At 49.7% G+C, this 20,099-nt stretch overlaps 1 protein-coding gene across 6 annotated transcripts in view; it reads right to left on the reverse strand.

Annotated features, from left to right (window-relative positions):
• ERICH1 (glutamate rich 1) overlaps positions 1-20,099 on the reverse strand; it is a 254,498-nt gene that overhangs the window by 168,302 nt on the left and 66,097 nt on the right. For 5 of the 6 annotated variants that reach the window (XR_010175981.1, XM_063916660.1, XM_063916657.1 and 2 more), the window contains exon 2: positions 10,786-10,944. The exons of the other annotated variant lie outside the window; for it this stretch is intronic. Coding sequence is in view for 4 of the 5 variants with exons in the window: in XM_063916660.1 (XP_063772730.1) it covers positions 10,786-10,944 (159 nt within the window). In the remaining variant the exon portion in view is untranslated. The remainder of the gene's footprint in view (positions 1-10,785; positions 10,945-20,099) is intronic. 6 annotated transcript variants of the gene reach the window in all.

A 20,099-nucleotide genomic window follows, 5' to 3' on the forward strand; every position in this document is an offset into this window, starting at 1 on the left:
TATCACATGATTCTCTGCCCAGCGAAGAATCCTTGCAGCTTCTGCCATTGCCCTCCTGCTTCTTGTGCCGCCCTGTCTGTTCACATGGGCGACTGCCGTGATGTTGTCCGACTGGATCAATACCGGTTTTCCCTGAAGCAGAGGTTCTGCCTGGTTTAGAGCATTGTATATTGCTCTTAGTTCCAGAATGTTTATGTGAAGAGACGTTTCCAGGCTCGTCCATACTCCCTGGAAGTTTCTTCCTTGTGTGACTGCTCCCCAGCCTCTCAGGCTGGCGTCCGTGGTCACCAGGATCCAATCCTGTATGCCGAATCTGCGGCCCTCCAATAGATGAGCACTCTGCAACCACCACAGAAGAGACACCCTTGTCCTTGGAGACAGGGTTATCCGTAGGTGCATCTGAAGATGCGACCCTGACCATTTGTCCAACAGATCCCTTTGGAAAATTCTTGCGTGGAATCTGCCGAATGGAATCGCTTCGTAAGAAGCCACCATTTTTCCCAGGACTCTTGTGCATTGATGTACAGACACCTTTCCTGGTTTTAGGAGGTTCCTGACAAGCTCGGATAACTCCTTGGCTTTTTCCTCCGGGAGAAAAACCTTTTTCTGAACCGTGTCCAGAATCATCCCTAGGAACAGCAGACGAGTTGTCGGCATTAACTGGGATTTTGGAATATTCAGAATCCACCCGTGCTGTTTTAGCACTTCTTGAGACAGTGCTAATCCCATCCCTAGCTGTTCTCTGGACCTCGCCCTTATTAGGAGATCGTCCAAGTATGGGATAATTAATACGCCTTTTCTTCGAAGAAGAATCATCATCTCGGCCATTACCTTTGTAAAGATCCGAGGTGCCGTGGACAATCCGAACGGCAGCGTCTGAAACTGATAGTGACAGTTTTGTACAACGAACCTGAGGTACCCCTGGTGTGAGGGGTAAATTGGAACGTGGAGATACGCATCCTTGATGTCCAAGGATACCATAAAGTTCCCCTCTTCCAGGTTCGCTATCACTGCTCTGAGTGACTCCATTTTGAACTTGAACTTCTTTATGTACAGGTTCAAGGACTTCAGATTTAGAATAGGCCTTACCGAGCCATCCGGCTTCGGTACCACAAAAAGAGTGGAATAATACCCCTTCCCTTGTTGCAGAAGAGGTACCTTGACTATCACCTGCTGAGAGTACAGCTTGTGAATGGCTTCCAACACCGTCTCCCTTTCGGAGGGGGACGTTGGTAAAGCAGACCTCAGGAAACGGCGAGGTGGATCTGTCTCTAATTCCAACCTGTATCCCTGAGATATTATCTGCAGGATCCAGGGATCTACTTGCGAGTGAGCCCACTGCGCGCTGTAATTTTTGAGACGACCGCCCACCGTCCCCGAGTCCGCTTGAGAAGCCCCAGCGTCATGCTGAGGCTTTTGTAGAAGCCGGGGAGGGCTTCTGATCCTGGGAAGGAGCTGCGTGTTGCTGTCTCTTCCCTCGACCTTTGCCTCGTGGCAAATATGAATAGCCCTTTGCTCTCTTATTTTTAAAGGAACGAAAGGGCTGCGGTTGAAAAGTCGGTGCCTTTTTCTGTTGGGGAGTGACTTGAGGTAGAAAGGTGGATTTCCCGGCTGTAGCCGTGGCCACCAAATCTGATAGACCGACTCCAAATAACTCCTCCCCCTTATACGGCAAAACTTCCATATGCCGTTTTGAATCCGCATCGCCTGTCCACTGTCGCGTCCATAAAGCTCTTCTGGCCGAAATGGACATAGCACTTACCCGTGATGCCAGTGTGCATATATCCCTCTGTGCATCACGCATATAAAGAAATGCATCCTTTATTTGTTCTAACGACAGTAGAATATTGTCCCTGTCCAGGGTATCAATATTTTCAATCAGGGATTCTGACCAAACTACCCCCGCACTGCCCATCCAGGCAGTTGCTACAGCTGGTCGTAGTATAACACCTGCATGTGTGTATATACTTTTTTGGATATTTTCCATCCTCCTATCTGATGGATCTTTAAGTGCGGCCGTCTCAGGAGAGGGTAACGCCACTTGTTTAGATAAGCGTGTTAGCGCCTTGTCCACCCTAGGAGGTGTTTCCCAGCGCTCCCTAACCTCTGGCGGGAAAGGGTATAATGCCAATAATTTCTTTGAAATTATCAGCTTTTTATCAGGGGCAACCCACGCTTCATTACACACGTCATTTAGTTCTTCTGATTCAGGAAAAACTATAGGTAGTTTTTTCATACCCCACATAATACCCTGTTTAGTGGTACCTGTAGTATCAGCTAAATGTAACGCCTCCTTCATTGCCAAAATCATATAACGTGTGGCCCTACTGGAAAATACGGTTGATTCGTCACCGTCACCACTGGAGTCATCGCCTGTGTCTGGGTCTGTGTCGACCGACTGAGGCAAAGGGCGTTTCACAGCCCCTGACGGTGTTTGAGTCGCCTGGACAGGCACTAATTGATTGTCCGGCCGTCTCATGTCGTCAAACGACTGCTTTAGCGTGTTGACACTATCCCGTAGTTCCATAAATAAAGGCATCCATTCTGGTGTCGACCCCCTAGGAGGTGACATCCCCATATTTGGCAATTGCTCCGCCTCCACACCAATATCGTCCTCATACATGTCGACACACACGTACCGACACACAGCAGACACACAGGGAATGCTCCTAATGAAGACAGGACCCACTAGCCCTTTGGGGAGACAGAGGGAGAGTTTGCCAGCACACACCAAAAGCGCTATATATATATCAGGGATAGCCTTATAATAAGTGCTCCCCTATAGCTGCTTTGTTATATAAAAATATCGCCATAAATTTGCCCCCCCTCTCTGTTTTACCCTGTTTCTGTAGTGCAGTGCAGGGGAGAGACCTGGGAGCCGTCCTGACCAGCGGAGCTGTGAGAGGAAATGGCGCCGTGTGCTGAGGAGATAGGCCCCGCCCCTTTTCCGGCGGGCTCGTCTCCCGCTATTTTGAGAAATCAGGCAGGGGTTAAATATCTCCATATAGCCTCTAGGGCTATATGTGAGGTATTTTTAGCCTTTATAGGTACTCATTTTGCCTCCCAGGGCGCCCCCCTCCCAGCGCCCTGCACCCTCAGTGACTGCCGTGTGAAGTGTGCTGAGAGGAAAATGGCGCACAGCTGCAGTGCTGTGCGCTACCTTTAGAAGACTGCAGGAGTCTTCAGCCGCCGATTCTGGACCTCTTCTGTCTTCAGCATCTGCAAGGGGGCCGGCGGCGCGGCTCCGGTGACCATCCAGGCTGTACCTGTGATCGTCCCTCTGGAGCTTGATGTCCAGTAGCCAAGAAGCCAATCCATCCTGCACGCAGGTGAGTTGACTCCTTCTCCCCTCAGTCCCTCGCTGCAGTGATCCTGTTGCCAGCAGGAATCACTGTAACATAAAAAACCTAGCTAAACTTTCTCTAAGCAGCTCTTTAGGAGAGCCACCTAGATTGCACCCTTCTCGGCCGGGCACAAAAATCTAACTGGAGTCTGGAGGAGGGTCATAGGGGGAGGAGCCAGTGCACACCACCTGATCGGAAAAGCTTTACTTTTTGTGCCCTGTCTCCTGCGGAGCCGCTATTCCCCATGGTCCTTTCAGGAACCCCAGCATCCACTAGGACGATAGAGAAAATGTGTATTGCGGGTTTGGCAGACGCTGGGATTGTACAATTCAGAAATGTTTCCTCTTACTCCTAGCGATCGGGGTGATAATTTGTTCAGAATAATGGATAATGCCAACTTTGTATTCCAGTGTACACTGAAATGTCTGTAACGATAATTATTTGTTGAATAAACATACTCTATTCAAAATAAAACCTCATACTTGACTATTTTAGGCCACATACCATCCACTTCTACAGTGAAGTGGGAGGGTGTGTGGTGTGTTACTGAGTATTGAACCATAGTGGCCCCGCCTCCTGCTGCAAAATGCCACAAAAAATAAGATTTTACTCACCGGTAAATCTATTTCTCGTAGTCCGTAGTGGATGCTGGGAACTCCGTAAGGACCATGGGGAATAGCGGCTCCGCAGGAGACTGGGCACAACTAAGAAAGATTTAGGACTACCTGGTGTGCACTGGCTCCTCCCTCTATGCCCCTCCTCCAGACCTCAGTTAGGAAACTGTGCCCGGAAGAGCTGACACAATAAGGAAAGGATTTTGGAATCCCGGGTAAGACTCATACCAGCCACACCAATCACACCGTACAACTCGCGATACTATACCCAGTTAACAGTATGAATAACAACTGAGCCTCACGAACAGATGGCTCATAACAATAACCCTTTAGTTAGGCAATAACTATATACAAGTATTGCAGACAATCCGCACTTGGGATGGGCGCCCAGCATCCACTACGGACTACGAGAAATAGATTTACCGGTGAGTAAAATCTTATTTTCTCTAACGTCCTAGTGGATGCTGGGAACTCCGTAAGGACCATGGGGATTATGCCAAAGCTCCCAAATGGGCGGGAGAGTGCGGATGACTCTGCAGCACCGAATGAGCAAACTCAAGGTCCTCCTCAGCCAGGGTATCAAACTTGTAGAATTTAGCAAATGTGTTTGAACCCGACCAAGTAGCAGCTCGGCAAAGTTGTAAAGCCGAGACCCCTCGGGCAGCCGCCCAAGAAGAGCCCACTTTCCTAGTGGAATGGGCTTTTACAGATTTAGGATGTGGCAGTCCAGCCGCAGAATGTGCAAGTTGAATCGTACTACAGATCCAGCGAGCAATAGACTGCTTTGAAGCAGGAGCACCCAGCTTGTTGGGCGCATACAAGATAAATAGCGAGTCAGTTTTCCTGACTCCAGCCGTCCTGGAAACATAGATTTTCAGGGCTCTGACTACGTCCAGCAACTTGGAATCCTCCAAGTCCTTAGTAGCCGCAGGCACTACAATAGGTTGGTTCAAATGAAAAGCTGATACCACCTTAGGAAGAAATTGGGGACGAGTCCTCAATTCCGCCCTATCCATATGGAAAATCAGATAAGGGCTTTTACATGACAAAGCCGCCAATTCTGACACACGCCTGGTCGAAGCCAAGGCCAACAGCATGACCACTTTCCACGTGAGATATTTTAATTCCACGGTTTTAAGTGGCTCAAACCAATGTGACTTAAGGAAATTCAACACCACGTTGAGATCCCAAGGTGCCACGGGAGGCACAAAAGGGGGCTGAATATGCAGCACTCCTTTAACAAACGTCTGAACTTCAGGCAGTGAAGCCAGTTCTTTTTGGAAGAAAATCGACAGAGCCGAAATCTGGACCTTAATGGAACCCAATTTTAGGCCCATAGTCACCCCTGACTGTAGGAAATGCAGAAATCGACCCAGCTGAAATTCCTCCGTTGAGGCCCTTCTGGCCTCACACCACGCAACATATTTTCGCCATATGCAGTGATAATGGTTTGCGGTCACCTCCTTCCTAGCTTTAATCAGCGTAGGGATGACTTCCTCCGGAATGCTCTTTTCCTTCAGGATCCGGCGTTCAACCGCCATGCCGTCAAACGCAGCCGGCGGTAAGTCTTGGAACAGACAGGGTCCCTGCAGCAGCAGGTCCTGTCTGAGCGGCAGAGGCCATGGGTCCTCTGAGATCATTTCTTGTAGTTCTGGGTACCAAGCTCTTCTTGGCCAATCCGGAACCACAAGTATAGTTCTTACTCCTCTCCTTCTTATTATTCTCAGTACCTTGGGTATGAGAGGCAGAGGAGGGAACACATAAACCGACTGGTACACCCACGGTGTCACTAGAGCGTCCACAGCTATCGCCTGAGGGTCCCTTGACCTGGCGCAATATTTTTTTAGCTTTTTGTTGAGGCGGGACGCCATCATGTCCACCTGTGGCCGTTCCCAGCGATTTACAATCAGCTTGAAGACTTCTGGATGAAGTCCCCACTCTCCCGGGTGGAGGTCGTGCCTGCTGAGGAAGTCTGCTTCCCAGTTGTCCACTCCCGGAATGAACACTGCTGACAGTGCTATCACGTGATTTTCCGCCCATCTGAGAATCCTTGTGGCTTCTGCCATCGCCATCCTGCTTCTTGTGCCGCCCTGTCGGTTTACATGGGCGACCGCCGTGATGTTGTCTGACTGGATCAGCACCGGCTGGTGTTGAAGCAGGGGTCTTGCCTGACTTAGGGCATTGTAAATGGCCCTTAGTTCCAGAATATTTATGTGTAGGGAAGTCTCCTGACTTGTCCATAGTCCTTGGAAGTTTCTTCCCTGTGTGACTGCCCCCCAACCTCGAAGGCTGGCATCCGTGGTCACCAGGACCCAGTCCTGTATGCCAAATCTGCGGCCCTCTAGAAGATGAGCACTCTGCAGCCACCACAACAGCGACACCCTGGTCCCTGGAGACAGGGTTATCAGCCGATGCATCTGAAGATGCGATCCGGACCACTTGTCCAACAGATCCCACTGAAAGATCCTTGCATGGAACCTTCCGAAAGGAATTGCTTCGTAAGAAGCCACCATCTTTCCCAGGACTCGCGTGCACTGGTGCACCGACACCTGTTTTGGTTTTAGGAGGTCTCTGACTAGAGATGACAACTCCTGGGCCTTCTCCTCCGGGAGAAACACTTTTTTCTGTTCCGTGTCCAGAACCATCCCCAGGAACAGTAGACGCGTTGTAGGAACCAGCTGCGACTTTGGAAAATTCAGGATCCAGCCGTGCTGTTGTAGCACTTCCCGAGCAAGTGCTACTCCGATCAACAACTGTTCCCTGGACCTCGCCTTTATAAGGAGATTGTCCAAGTACGGGATAATTAAAACTCCCTTTTTTCGAAGGAGTATCATCATTTTGGCCATTACCTTGGTAAATACCCTTGGTGCCGTGGACAGACCAAACGGCAACGTCTTGAATTGGTAATGACAGTCCTGTACCACAAATCTGAGGTACTCCTGGTAAGGAGGGTAAATGGGGACATGCAGGTAAGCATCCTTGATGTCCAGTGATACCATGTAATCCCCCTCGTCCAGGCTTGCAATCACCGCCCTGAGTGATTCCATCTTGAACTTGAACCTTCTTATATAAGTGTTCAAGGATTTTAAATTTAAAATGGGTCTCACCGAACCGTCCGGTTTCGGTACCACAAACATTGTGGAATAGTAACCCCGTCCCTGTTGAAGGAGGGGTACCTTGATTATCACCTGCTGAGAAAACAGCTTGTGAATCGCCTCCAGCACTGCCTCCCTGTCCGGGGGAGCTGTCGGCAAGGCAGATTTGAGGAAACGGCGAGGGGGAGACGTCTCGAATTCCAGCTTGTACCCCTGAGATACTACTTGTAGAATCCAGGGATCCACCCGTGAGCGAGCCCACTGGTCGCTGAAGTTCTGGAGACGGGCCCCCACCGTACCTGGCTCCGCCTGTGGAGCCCCAGCGTCATGCGGTGGACTTAGAGGAAGCGGGGGAGGACTTTTGTTCCTGGGAACTGGCTGTATGTTGCAGCTTTTTCCCTCTACCTCTGCCTCTGGGCAGAAAGGACGCGCCTCTAACCCGCTTGCCTTTCTGGGGCCGAAAGGACTGTACCTGATAATACGGTGCTTTCTTTGGCTGTGAGGGAACATGGGGTAAAAATGCTGACTTCCCAGCTGTCGCTGTGGAAACGAGGTCCGAGAGACCATCCCCAAACAACTCCTCACCCTTGTAAGGCAAAACTTCCATGTGCCTTTTAGAATCTGCATCTCCTGTCCACTGCCGAGTCCACAATCCTCTCCTGGCAGAAATGGACATTGCGTTTATTTTAGATGCCAGCCGGCAAATATCCCTCTGTGCATCTCTCATGTATAAGACAGCGTCTTTAATATGCTCTACGGTTAGCAATATAGTGTCCCTATCTAGGGTATCAATGTTTTCCGACAGGGAATCTGACCACGTAGCTGCAGCACTGCACATCCATGCTGAAGCAATAGCCGGTCTCAGTATAATTCCTGAGTGTGTATATACAGACTTCAGGATAGCCTCCTGCTTTCTATCCGCAGGTTCCTTTAGGGCGGCCGTGTCCGGAGACGGTAGTGCCACCTTTTTAGACAGACGTGTGAGCGCTTTATCCACCCTAGGGGATGTCTCCCAACGTGACCTGTCCTCTGGCGGGAAAGGGTACGCCATTAGTAACTTTTTTGAAATTACCAGTTTTTTATCGGGGTAAGCCCACGCTTCTTCACACACTTCATTTAATTCATCAGATGGGGGAAACACCACTGGTAGCTTTTTCTCCCCAAACATAATACCCTTTTTTGTGGTACCTGGGGTAATATCAGAAATGTGCAACACATTTTTCATTGCCGTAATCATATAACGAATGGCTCTATTGGAATGTACACTAGTCTCATCGTCGTCGACACTGGAGTCAGTATCCGTGTCGACATCTGTGTCTGCCATCTGAGGTAGTGGGCGTTTTAGAGCCCCCGATGGCTTTTGAGACGCCTGGGCAGGCACGGGCTGAGCAGCCGGCTGTCCCACATCTGCTATGTCGTCAAACCTTTTATGTAAGGAGTTGACACTGTCGCGTAATTCCTTCCACATGTCCATCCATTCAGGTGTCGACCCCGCAGGGGGTGACATCACATTTATCGGCACCTGCTCCGCCTCCACATAAGCCTCCTCATCAAACATGTCGACACAGCCGTACCGACACACCACACACACACAGGGAATGCTCTGACTGAGGACAGGACCCCACAAAGTCCTTTGGGGAGACAGAGAGAGAGTATGCCAGCACACACCAGAGCGCTATATAATGCAGGGATTCACACTACACACAGTGATTTTTCCCCTATAGCTGCTAATATTACACAGATTGCGCCTAAATTTAGTGCCCCCCCTCTCTTTTTTACCCTATGGAGTCTGGAAACTGCAGGGGAGAGCCTGGGGAGCGTCCTTCCAGCGGAGCTGTGAGGGAAAATGGCGCCAGTGTGCTGAGGGAGATAGCTCCGCCCCTTTTTCGGCGGACTTCTCCTGCTTTCTTATGGAAAGTTATGGCAGTGGATTTTACACATATATAGTCTTAATGACTATATTATGTGGTAATTTGCCAAGTAAGGTACTCTTATTGCAGCCCAGGGCGCCCCCCCCCAGCGCCCTGCACCCATCAGTGACCGGAGTGTGTGGTGTGCATAGGGAGCAATGGCGCACAGCTGCAGTGCTGTGCGCTACCTTAATGAAGACCGAAGTCTTCTGCCGCCGATTTCCACGAACGTCTTCTTGCTTCTGGCTCTGCAAGGGGGACGGCGGCGCGGCTCCGGGACCGGACGACCGAGGCTGGGCCTGTGTTCGATCCCTCTGGAGCTAATGGTGTCCAGTAGCCTAGAAGCCCAAGCTAGCTGCAAGCAGGTAGGTTCGCTTCTCTCCCCTCGGCCCCTCGTAGCAGTGAGTCTGTTGCCAGCAGATCTCACTGAAAATAAAAAACCTAATTTATACTTTCTTTTCTAGAAGCTCAGGAGAGCCCCTAGTGTACATCCAGCTCGGCCGGGCACAAAATTCTAACTGAGGTCTGGAGGAGGGGCATAGAGAGAGGAGCCAGTGCACACCAGGTAGTCCTAAATCTTTCTTAGTTGTGCCCAGTCTCCTGCGGAGCCGCTATTCCCCATGGTCCTTACGGAGTTCCCAGCATCCACTAGGACGTCAGAGAAAGTGGTATTTGCAGTGGGAGCAGGGCCATGATGACGCAATATATGGCACCGTGCTTTCTGCGGTCACCCAATTAAATGTTTCCTCCATGATCTCCTGGAAAGGAGTCCTACAAAATCGGCAACTATGGTTTTATATCTATGAAACTGAAACAAAATATTTTTTTAGATGTAATCTACCACAGGGGTTGGGTATGAAATCATTGTGAGCGTCAGGATTCCGGCATTGTGAGCGTTGGGTTTCTGACTGTTGGAATCCTGGCTACATCCTAACCAAAGGTTTGGTTAAGGTGGGTACACACTGGCAGATATATCTGCAGATCAATCTATCTGACGATACACACTGACCAACCACCACCCGGACAGAACAAGCATCCCCTCCCGCGCTTCACTGAGGTGGCTGCCAAGTGTTCTCTGCAGCAGCCGAAGACACGGAAACCCTGGACTGGGACACATAATGATTTAATGCACCAGCACCCCACACACAGTGTTTCTGCCCCCCTTCCTGTGGCTGTGCTGTGGATCGTGATACTCACCTCCTATATATCCTGTCAGCTCTGTCCTACACCGAAGCTAGGCTGCTGCTGTTCCGACGCTGAAGCCAGGCTGCTGCTGTTCCGACGCTGAAGCCAGGCTGCTGCTGCTCCCACGCCGAAGCCAGGATGCTGCTGCTCCCACGCGGAGTATGATTTCCATAGGCCCGCCCATACAAGGCGACGCTCTGTACAGCCGACCTATCGGGGTGGAGCGGGTCGGTCATACACTTACAGCGACATGGCAATATATCTAACGATATATTGACCGTCGGCTGTGCAGCAGAGCCGACGTGATAGGTCTGTGAACAACGGAGTTCACAGACCGATCGCTGGTACACACAGGCCGATGGTCAAACGATATATCGGCCGTTCAATAGAACGGACGATATATCAGCCAGTGTGTACCCACCTTTAGAAATGGTATAAGAAACCTATTGTACAGAGCAAAAAGAAACCATGGAAAATCAGTTCAGATGCTATGTTGATACAAGAGTGAATAAAGAACATTTACAAGCCTCAATGTACTACTAAATAATTCAGGTTACAATTATAAACGGTTTCAATATTTATATCTAATAATATAGCTACTGTATATTATACAACTACCAGATACATTGTCTGTCACCTGCTGGAAATGTCGTGGGCAGCTGTACAACTTCCACATGTGTCTCTTTTGCTGGTCTCACAATAGTCACATTCTCTAGTTGTACATCAGGGGGTTTAGTAGTGGACGACTTGGACACTGTTCCTTGATTCAGTCTTGCCAATACTTTAGAAATGAAAACTATTGGAAAAAACCAAAACCAAAAACACAAAAACCTTTAGAAGCTTAGTAACACAAATAAAAAGAAAGTCTAATGTTTAGGAAATACAGTATAAAGGGCAATAGCTGACCACTTGGCTAACAGCCAATCAAACATTTGCTTACATAGAATGTTTCAATCCATATTCAGTTGTCTGCTAGAAATAAAATAGAGCACTCATTACTGCAACCACTGAGAGCATTGCCACATTTTCATCACAGATTGCTGCTGTATGAGGATGTGGCCTTGAAAAGTCCAAACAAGAGGCAGCGCTATGAGTTAAGCTGCGTACACTCTGAGTGATATGCTGCCCTGATATGCCGGATCAGAGGGCATATCGCTCAGAATGGAGCACATTGGGTAGTGTGTATGCCAGATAACGCTAGCGACCCTGGGAGCGCACATATAGATAGGTTTGATTTAATGCACATGAAACCTGGCAATATCGCTAGCATCCTTGTTCCTGCTAATGAAGAATGGAACATGGGGGGGTCATTCCGACCTGTTCGCACGCAGCGGTGCAAACGGATGCGGTATGCACATGCGCGGCGGCCGCTGTGCGCAGTGCGCGACGTTGCACGGCGACAGGGGTTGCCGGGTTACGTCGCGGCTTACGGCGGAAGCGATCGCTGCGGCGACTGCTAAGAAGATTGACAGGAAGGAGGTGTGGATGGGCAGATCCAGACCGTTGGAGACCATTTTCGGGGAGTGGTGAGTAAAACGCAGGCGTGTCCAGGACAACGGAGGGCGGAGGAGTGACGTCAAAGCCGGGCTCATCATGCTGGATCCATCGCACAGGGTAAGTATGTCCTGCCCTAGTATACTTCTGCTTGAAATTGTTTTAGCTTAGCAGGGCTGCACAAGCGATCGCAGCCCTGCTAAGCTAAAATACACTCCCCCATAGGCGTGGACTATTGATCGCAGCAGCAGCTAAAAGTTGCTGGCTGCGATCAACTCGGAATGACCACCACGGTCATTCCATTCTTCATTAACATCGCTGCAGTGCGTACAGACAATCTGGGCTGATGGGCATTTGTTCCGATGTCAGAAGAAAAGCCTGCCGTCCCAGTGTGTACCTAGCTGAAGATATATTGTCAAAAGGAAGGCACATCAGGTAGTAGTAAAGCAGGGGTGGGGAACCTCCGGCCCGCGGGCCGTATAAGGCCCGCGAAGCCGTTTGGTCCGGCCCACCCGCTCCTCTCAGTGAGACACGCCGCCGCACAGTCCGGCGGCAGCGTGTCTCAGCTGTCACCACACGGAGGAGAGCGCGGCTATTGTCGGGCGGCGGCGGCGTGTAGGACTTGAAACCAGCCGCTGGTTCGCGAGCCAATCAGAGCTCGCGGACCGGCAGCCAATCAGGAGCCGCGGCTGGCGGTCCGCGAGCTCTGATTGGCTCTCGAACCGGCGGCTGGTTTCAAGTCTTACACGCCGCCGCCCAACATAGCCGTGCTCTCCTCCGTGTACCCGCCGAAAGGAGCGGTAAGCGGGACGGGGGGGGGCATCTGTATACCTGGCACTGTGGGGGCATCTGTATACCTGGCACTGTGGGGTTCATCTGTATACCTGGCACTGTGGGGGCATCTTTATACCTGGCACTGTGGGGGTCATCTGTATACCTGGCACTGTGGGGGTCATCTGTATACCTGGCACTGTGGGGACATCTGTATACCTGGCACTGTGGGGGCATCTGTATACCTGGCACTGTGGGGACATCTGTATACCTGGCACTGTGAGGGGCATTTGTATACCTGGCACTGTGAGGGGCATTTGTATACCTGGCACTGTGGGGGCATTTGTATACCTGGCACTGTGGGGACATCTGTATACCTGGCACTGTGGGGGTCATCTGTATACCTGGCACTGTGGGGGTCATCTGTATACCTGGCACTGTGGGGACATCTGTATACCTGGCACTGTGGGGGCATCTGTATACCTGGCACTGTGGGGGCATCTGTATACCTGGCACTGTGAGGGGCATTTGTATACCTGGCACTGTGGGGGTCATCTGTATACCTGGCACTGTGGGGACATCTGTATACCTGGCACTGTGGGGGCATCTGTATACCTGGCACTGTGGGGACATCTGTATACCTGGCACTGTGGGGGGCATTTGTATACCTGGCACTGTGGGGGTCATCTGTATACCTGGCACTGTGGGGGCATCTGTATACCTGGCACTGTGGGGGCATCTGTATACCTGGCACTGTGGGGACATCTGTATACCTGGCACTGTGGGGGGCATTTGTATACCTGGCACTGTGGGGGCATCTGTATACCTGGCACTGTGAGGGGCATTTGTATACCTGGCACTATGAGGGGCATTTGTATACCTGGCACTGTGGGGGCATTTGTATACCTGGCACTGTGGGGACATCTGTATACCTGGCACTGTGGGGACATCTGTATACCTGGCACTGTGAGGGGCATTTGTATACCTGGCACTGTGGGGGCATCTGTATACCTGGCACTGTGGGGGCATCTGTATACCTGGCACTGTGAGGGGCATTTGTATACCTGGCACTGTGAGGGGCATTTGTATACCTGGCACTGTGGGGACATTTGTATACCTGGCACTGTGGGGACATCTGTATACCTGGCACTGTGGGGGGCATTTGTATACCTGGCACTGTGGGGGCATCTGTATACCTGGCACTGTGAGGGGCATTTGTATACCTGGCACTGTGGGGGCATTTGTATACCTGGCACTGTGAGGGGCATTTGTATACCTGGCACTGTGAGGGGCATTTGTATACCTGGCACTGAGGGGGCAATTGTGGATCTGGCACTGCACTATTGGGGGCATATGTGTATCACGTCCCATTTTAACTGGCCACACCCATTTTTTTGGCGCGCGCGGGTGCAGACTTGTATGGCCCCCGAAGGATTTTATAAATATCCAAATGGCCCTCGGTAGAAAAAAGGTTCCCCACCCCTGTAGTAAAGCATAAACCGTTATTAAAAAAATAAAATAAAAATAAAACAGTAGAGTAACATACAATGGGCCTAATTCCAATATGGTTGGTATCGCACAGCTGCAAGGAAGTAGCACGGCAACACAGTAAAAGTAAAACTGAAATGCTGTTGCAGGCGTCTGTATGAAATAGATGCCTCCTGTCACCATCGTGACCATCGGTGCAGCTTAGAGCAACATCCCTAAACAAATGCTACACAGAAATGTAACTATGTGATGCAATAACATTGAGAGCTACTAATGCTGGTCTGTTGTTATAAACTATTGATACCAATACATTTGTGGACGACAACATTCCTAATTGTCGACGTCTGAATGCACAAATACCTTCCTGAATTGTCCAAGGACAATACAGTAGCCATATGCACTTTGATATATAAATGAAATTTTCATGTTTTTAAGTTTAACCTTGGTATTTGACAAGATGCTAACCTTTTGTAAGTGGACTACGTGTTATGATTTATTTTGCCTAACACAGTAATAGATATGCTGTGAGATAGGGTATATTTATTTAATATATATTAATCCTTTGTGTTGTTAGTTATTGTTTCAGCTCATTGCTCTATACAACTCAGTTTATTAATAGTTACAAACACATCTCTAGGGTTTATTTCAGGATAGTGCCTACACACGAGGTCCAGATCAACTAGATGATCTTAAATGGCGGCACCAATCTCTGTGGTGTATTAACGCATTGATCTTCCTTGTTGGAAGGCTGTTACGCTAGGAAAATGTGTATGCCAAAGTGATATCAATAATTAATGTCTGTTAAACACTTAAAATGTTTTCTCTGTATATAAATAGTTTTCCTTAACAGTTAAACTCTCAATAATATTTATTGTTACCTGTATAAAATAAGATTTTACTTACCGATAAATCTATTTCTCGTAGTCCGTAGTGGATGCTGGGGACTCCGTCAGGACCATGGGGAATAGCGGCTCCGCAGGAGACAGGGCACAAAAGTAAAAGCTTTAGGATCAGGTGGTGTGCACTGGCTCCTCCCCCTATGACCCTCCTCCAAGCCTCAGTTAGGATACTGTGCCCGGACGAGCGTACACAATAAGGAAGGATTTTGAATCCCGGGTAAGACTCATACCAGCCACACCAATCACACTGTACAACCTGTGATCTGAACCCAGTTAACAGCATGATAACAGCGGAGCCTCTGAAAAGATGGCTCACAATAATAATAACCCGATTTTTGTACCAATAACTATGTACAAGTATTGCAGACAATCCGCACTTGGGATGGGCGCCCAGCATCCACTACGGACTACGAGAAATAGATTTATCGGTAAGTAAAATCTTATTTTCTCTAACGTCCTAGTGGATGCTGGGGACTCCGTCAGGACCATGGGGATTATACCAAAGCTCCCAAACGGGCGGGAGAGTGCGGATGACTCTGCAGCACCGAATGAGAGAACTCCAGGTCCTCTTTAGCCAGGGTATCAAATTTGTAGAATTTTACAAACGTGTTCTCCCCCCGACCACGTAGCTGCTCGGCAGAGTTGTAATGCCGAGACCCCTCGGGCAGCTGGCCCAGGATGAGCCCACCTTCCTTGTGGAATGGGCATTTACATATTTTGGCTGTGGCAGGCCTGCCACAGAATGTGCAAGCTGAATTGTACTACACATCCAACTAGCAATCGTCTGCTTAGAAGCAAGAGCACCCAGTTTGTTGGGTGCATACAGGATAACAGCAAGTCAGTTTTCCTGACTCCAGCCGTCCTGGAAACCGATATTTTCAGGGCCCTGACAACATCTAGCAACTTGGAGTCCTCCAAGTCCCTAGTAGCCGCAGGTACCACAATAAGCTGGTTCAGGTGAAACGCTGACACCACCTTAGGGAGAAACTGGGGATGAGTCCGCAGCTCTGCCCTGTCCGAATGGACAATCAGATATGGGCTTTTGTGAGACAAAGCCGCCAATTCTGACACTCGCCTGGCCGAGGCCAGGGCCAACATCATGGTCACTTTCCATGTGAGATATTTCAAATCCACAGATTTGAGCGGTTTAAACCAATGTGATTTGAGGAATCCCAGAACTACGTTGAGATCCCACAGTGCCACTGGAGGCACAAAAGGGGGTTGTATATGCAGTACTCCCTTGACAAACTTCTGGACTTCAGGAACTGAAGCCAATTCTTTCTGGAAGAAAATCGACAGGACCGAAATTTGAACCTTAATGGACCCCAATCTGAGGCCCATAGACACTCCTGTTTGCAGGAAATGCAGGAATCGACCGAGTTGAAATTTCTTCGTGGAGCCTTCCTGGCCTCACACCACGCAACATATTTTCGCCACATGTGGTGATAATGTTGTGCGGTCACGTCCTTCCTGGCTTTGACCAGGGTAGGAATGACCTCTTCCGGAATGCCTTTTTCCCTTAGGATCCGGCGTTCAACCGCCATGCCGTCAAACGCAGCCGCGGTAAGTCTTGGAACAGACATGGTACGTGCTGAAGCAAGTCCCTTCTTAGCGGCAGAGGTCATGAGTCCTCTGTGAGTATCTCTTGAAGTTCCGGGTACCAAGTCCTTCTTGGCCAATCCGGAGCCACGAGTATAGTTCTTACTCCTCTACGTCTTATAATTCTCAATACCTTGGGTATGAGAAGCAGAGGAGGGAACACATACACCGACTGGTACGCCCACGGTGTTACCAGAACGTCCACAGCTATTGCCTGAAAGTCTCTTGACCTGGCGCAATACCTGTCCAGTTTTTTGTTCAGGCGGGACGCCATCATGTACACCTTTGGTCTTTCCCAACGGTTCACAATCATGTGGAAAACTTCCCGATGAAGTCCCCACTCTCCCGGGTGGAGGTCGTGCCTGCTGAGGAAGTCTGCTTCCCAGTTGTCCACTCCCGGAATGAACACTGCTGACAGTGCTATCACATGATTTTCCGCCCAGCGAAGAATCCTTGCAGTTTTTGCCATTGCCCTCCTGCTTCTTGTGCCGCCCTGTCTGTTTACGTGGGCGACTGCCGTGATGTTGTCCCACTGGATCAATACCGGCTGACCTTGAAGCAGAGGTCTTGCTAAGCTTAGAGCATTATAAATTGCCCTTAGCTCCAGTATATTTATGTGGAGAAAAGTCTCCAGACTTAATCACACTCCCTGGAAATTTTTTCCCTGTGTGACTGCTCCCCAGCCTCTCAGGCTGGCCTCCGTGGTCACCAGCATCCAATCCTGAATGCCGAATCTGCAGCCCTCTAGAAGATGAGCACTCTGTAACCACCACAGGAGAGACACCCTTGTCCTTGGAGATAGGGTTATCCGCTGATGCATCTGAAGATGCGATCCGGACCATTTGTCCAGCAGATCCCACTGAAAAGTTCTTGCGTGGAATCTGCCGAATGGAATCGCTTCGTAATAAGCCACCATTTTTCCCAGGACCCTTGTGCAATGATGCACTGACACTTTTCCTGGTTTTAGGAGGTTCCTGACCAGCTCGGATAACTCCCTGGCTTTCTCCTCCGGGAGAAACACCTTTTTCTGGACTGTGTCCAGTCCCTAGGAACAGCAGACGTGTCGTCGGAAACAACTGCGGTTTTGGAATATTTAGAATCCACCCGTGCTGTCGTAGAACTACTTGAGATAGTGCTACTCCGACCTCCAACTGTTCTCTGGACCTTGCTCTTATCAGGAGGTCGTCCATTTTCTTCGAAGAAGAATCGTCATTTCGGGCATTACCTTGGTAAAGACCCGGAGTGCCGTGGACAATCCAAACGGCAGCGTCTGAAACTGATAGTGACAGTTCTGTACCACGAACCTGAGATACCCTTGGTGAGAAGGGCAAATTGGGACATGGAGGTAAGCATCCCTGATGTCCCGGGACACCATATAGTCCCCTTCTTCCTGGTTCGCTATCACTGCTCTGAGTGACTCCATCTTGATTTGAACCTTTGTAAGTGTTCAAATATTTCAGATTTAGAATAGGTCTCACCGAGCCTTCTGGTTTCAGTACCACAATATAGTGTGGAATAATACCCCTTTCCTTGTTGTAGGAGGGGTACTTTGATTATCACCTGCTGGGAATACAGCTTGTGAATTGTTTCCAATACTGCCTCCCTGTCGGAGGGAGACGTTGGTAAAGCAGACTTCAGGAACCTGCGAGGGGAAACGTCTCGACTTTCCAATCTGTACCCCTGGGATACTACTTGTAGGATCCAGGGGTCCTGTACGGCCCCAGCGTCATGCTGAGAACTTGGCAGAAGCGGTGGAAGGCTTCTGTTCCTGGGAATGGGCTGCCTGCTGCAGTCTTCTTCCATTTCCTCTATGCCTGGGCAGATATGCTTATGGGGACGAAAGGACTGAGGCTGAAAAGACGGTGTCTTTTTCTGCATAGATGTGACTTAGGGTAAAAACGGTGGATTTCCCAGCAGTTGCCGTGGCCACCAGGTCCGATGGACCGACCCCCAAATAACTCCTCCCCTTTATACGGCAATACATCTTTGTGCCGTTTGGAATCTGCATCACCTGACCACTGTCGTGTCCATAAACATCTTTTGGCAGATATGGACATCGCACTTACTCTTGATGCCAGAGTGCAAATATCCCTCTGTGCATCTCGCATATATAGAAATGCATTCTTTAAATGCTCTATAGTAAATAAAATACTGTCCCTGTCAAGGGTATCAATATTTTCAGTCAGAGAATCCGACCAAGCCACCCCCGCGCTGCACATCCAGGCTGAGGCGATCGCTGGTCGCAGTATAACACCAGTATGTGTGTATATACTTTTTAGGATATTTTCCAGCCTCCTATCAGCTGGCTCCTTGAGGGCGGCCGTATCTGGAGACGGTACCGCCACTTGTTTTGATAAGCGTGTGAGCGCCTTATCCACCCTAAGGGGTGTTTCCCAACGCGCCCTAACCTCTGGCGGGAAAGGGTATACCGCCAATAATTTTCTATCGGGGGAACCCCGCGCCTCATCACACACTTCATTTAATTTATCTGATTCAGGAAAAACTATAGGTAGTTTTTCCACACCCCACATAATACCCTTTTTTGTGGTACTTGTAGTATCAGAAATATGTAACACCTCCTTCATTGCCCTTAACAAGTAACGTGTGGCCCTAAAGGAAAATACGTTTGTTTCTTCACCGTCGACACTTGAGTCAGTGTCCGTGTCTGTGTCGACCGACTGAGGTAAAATGGGCATTATAACGTCCCTGACGGTGTTTTAGACGCCTGGACAGATACTAATATGTTTGCCGGCCGTCTCATGTCGTCAACCGACTTGCAGCGTGTTGACATTATCACGTAATTCCTTAAATAAGCCATCTATTCCGGTGTCGACTCCCTAGAGAGTGACATCACCATTACAGGCAATTTGCTCCGCCTCCCAACATCGTCCTCATACATGTCGACACACACGTACCGACACACAGCACACACACAGGGAATGCTCTGATAGAGGACAGGACCTACTAGCCCTTTGGGGAGACAGAGGGAGAGTTTGCCAGCACACACCAAAAACGCTATAATTATACAGGGACAACCTTTATATAAGTGCTTTTCCCTTATAGCATTTTTAATATATGTAGTCATATCGCCAAATCAGTGCCCCCCCTCTCTGTTTTAACCCTGTTTCTGTAGTGCAGTGCAGGGGAGAGCCTGGGAGCCTTCCCACCAGCATTTCTGTGAGGGAAAATGGCGCTGTGTGCTGAGGAGAATAGGCCCCGCCCCCTTTTCGGCGGGCTTCTTCTCCCGTTTTTCTGAGACCTGGCAGGGGTTAAATACATCCATATAGCCCCCAGGGGCTATATGTGATGTATTTTTAGCCAGAATAAGGTACTATCATTGCTGCCCAGGGTGCCCCCCCCAGCACCCTGCACCCTCAGTGACCGCTGTTATGAAGTGTGCTGACAACAATGGCGCACAGCTGCAGTGCTGTGCGCTACCTTATGAAGACTGAAAAGTCTTCTGCCGCCGGTTTCTGGACCTCTTCACTTTTCGGCATCTGCAAGGGGGTCGACGGCGCGGCTCCGGGACGAACCCCAGGGTGAGACCTGTGTTCCGACTCCCTCTGGAGCTAATGGTGTCCAGTAGCCTAAGAAGCCAATCCATCCTGCACGCAGGTGAGTTCACTTCTCTCCCCTAAGTCCCTCGATGCAGTGAGCCTGTTGCCAGCAGGACTCACTGAAAATAAAAAACCTAACAAAA

This window comes from Pseudophryne corroboree, chromosome 4 (genome assembly GCF_028390025.1).
Source record: "Pseudophryne corroboree isolate aPseCor3 chromosome 4, aPseCor3.hap2, whole genome shotgun sequence".
In the NCBI taxonomy this organism is placed as follows: Eukaryota; Metazoa; Chordata; class Amphibia; order Anura; family Myobatrachidae; genus Pseudophryne; species Pseudophryne corroboree.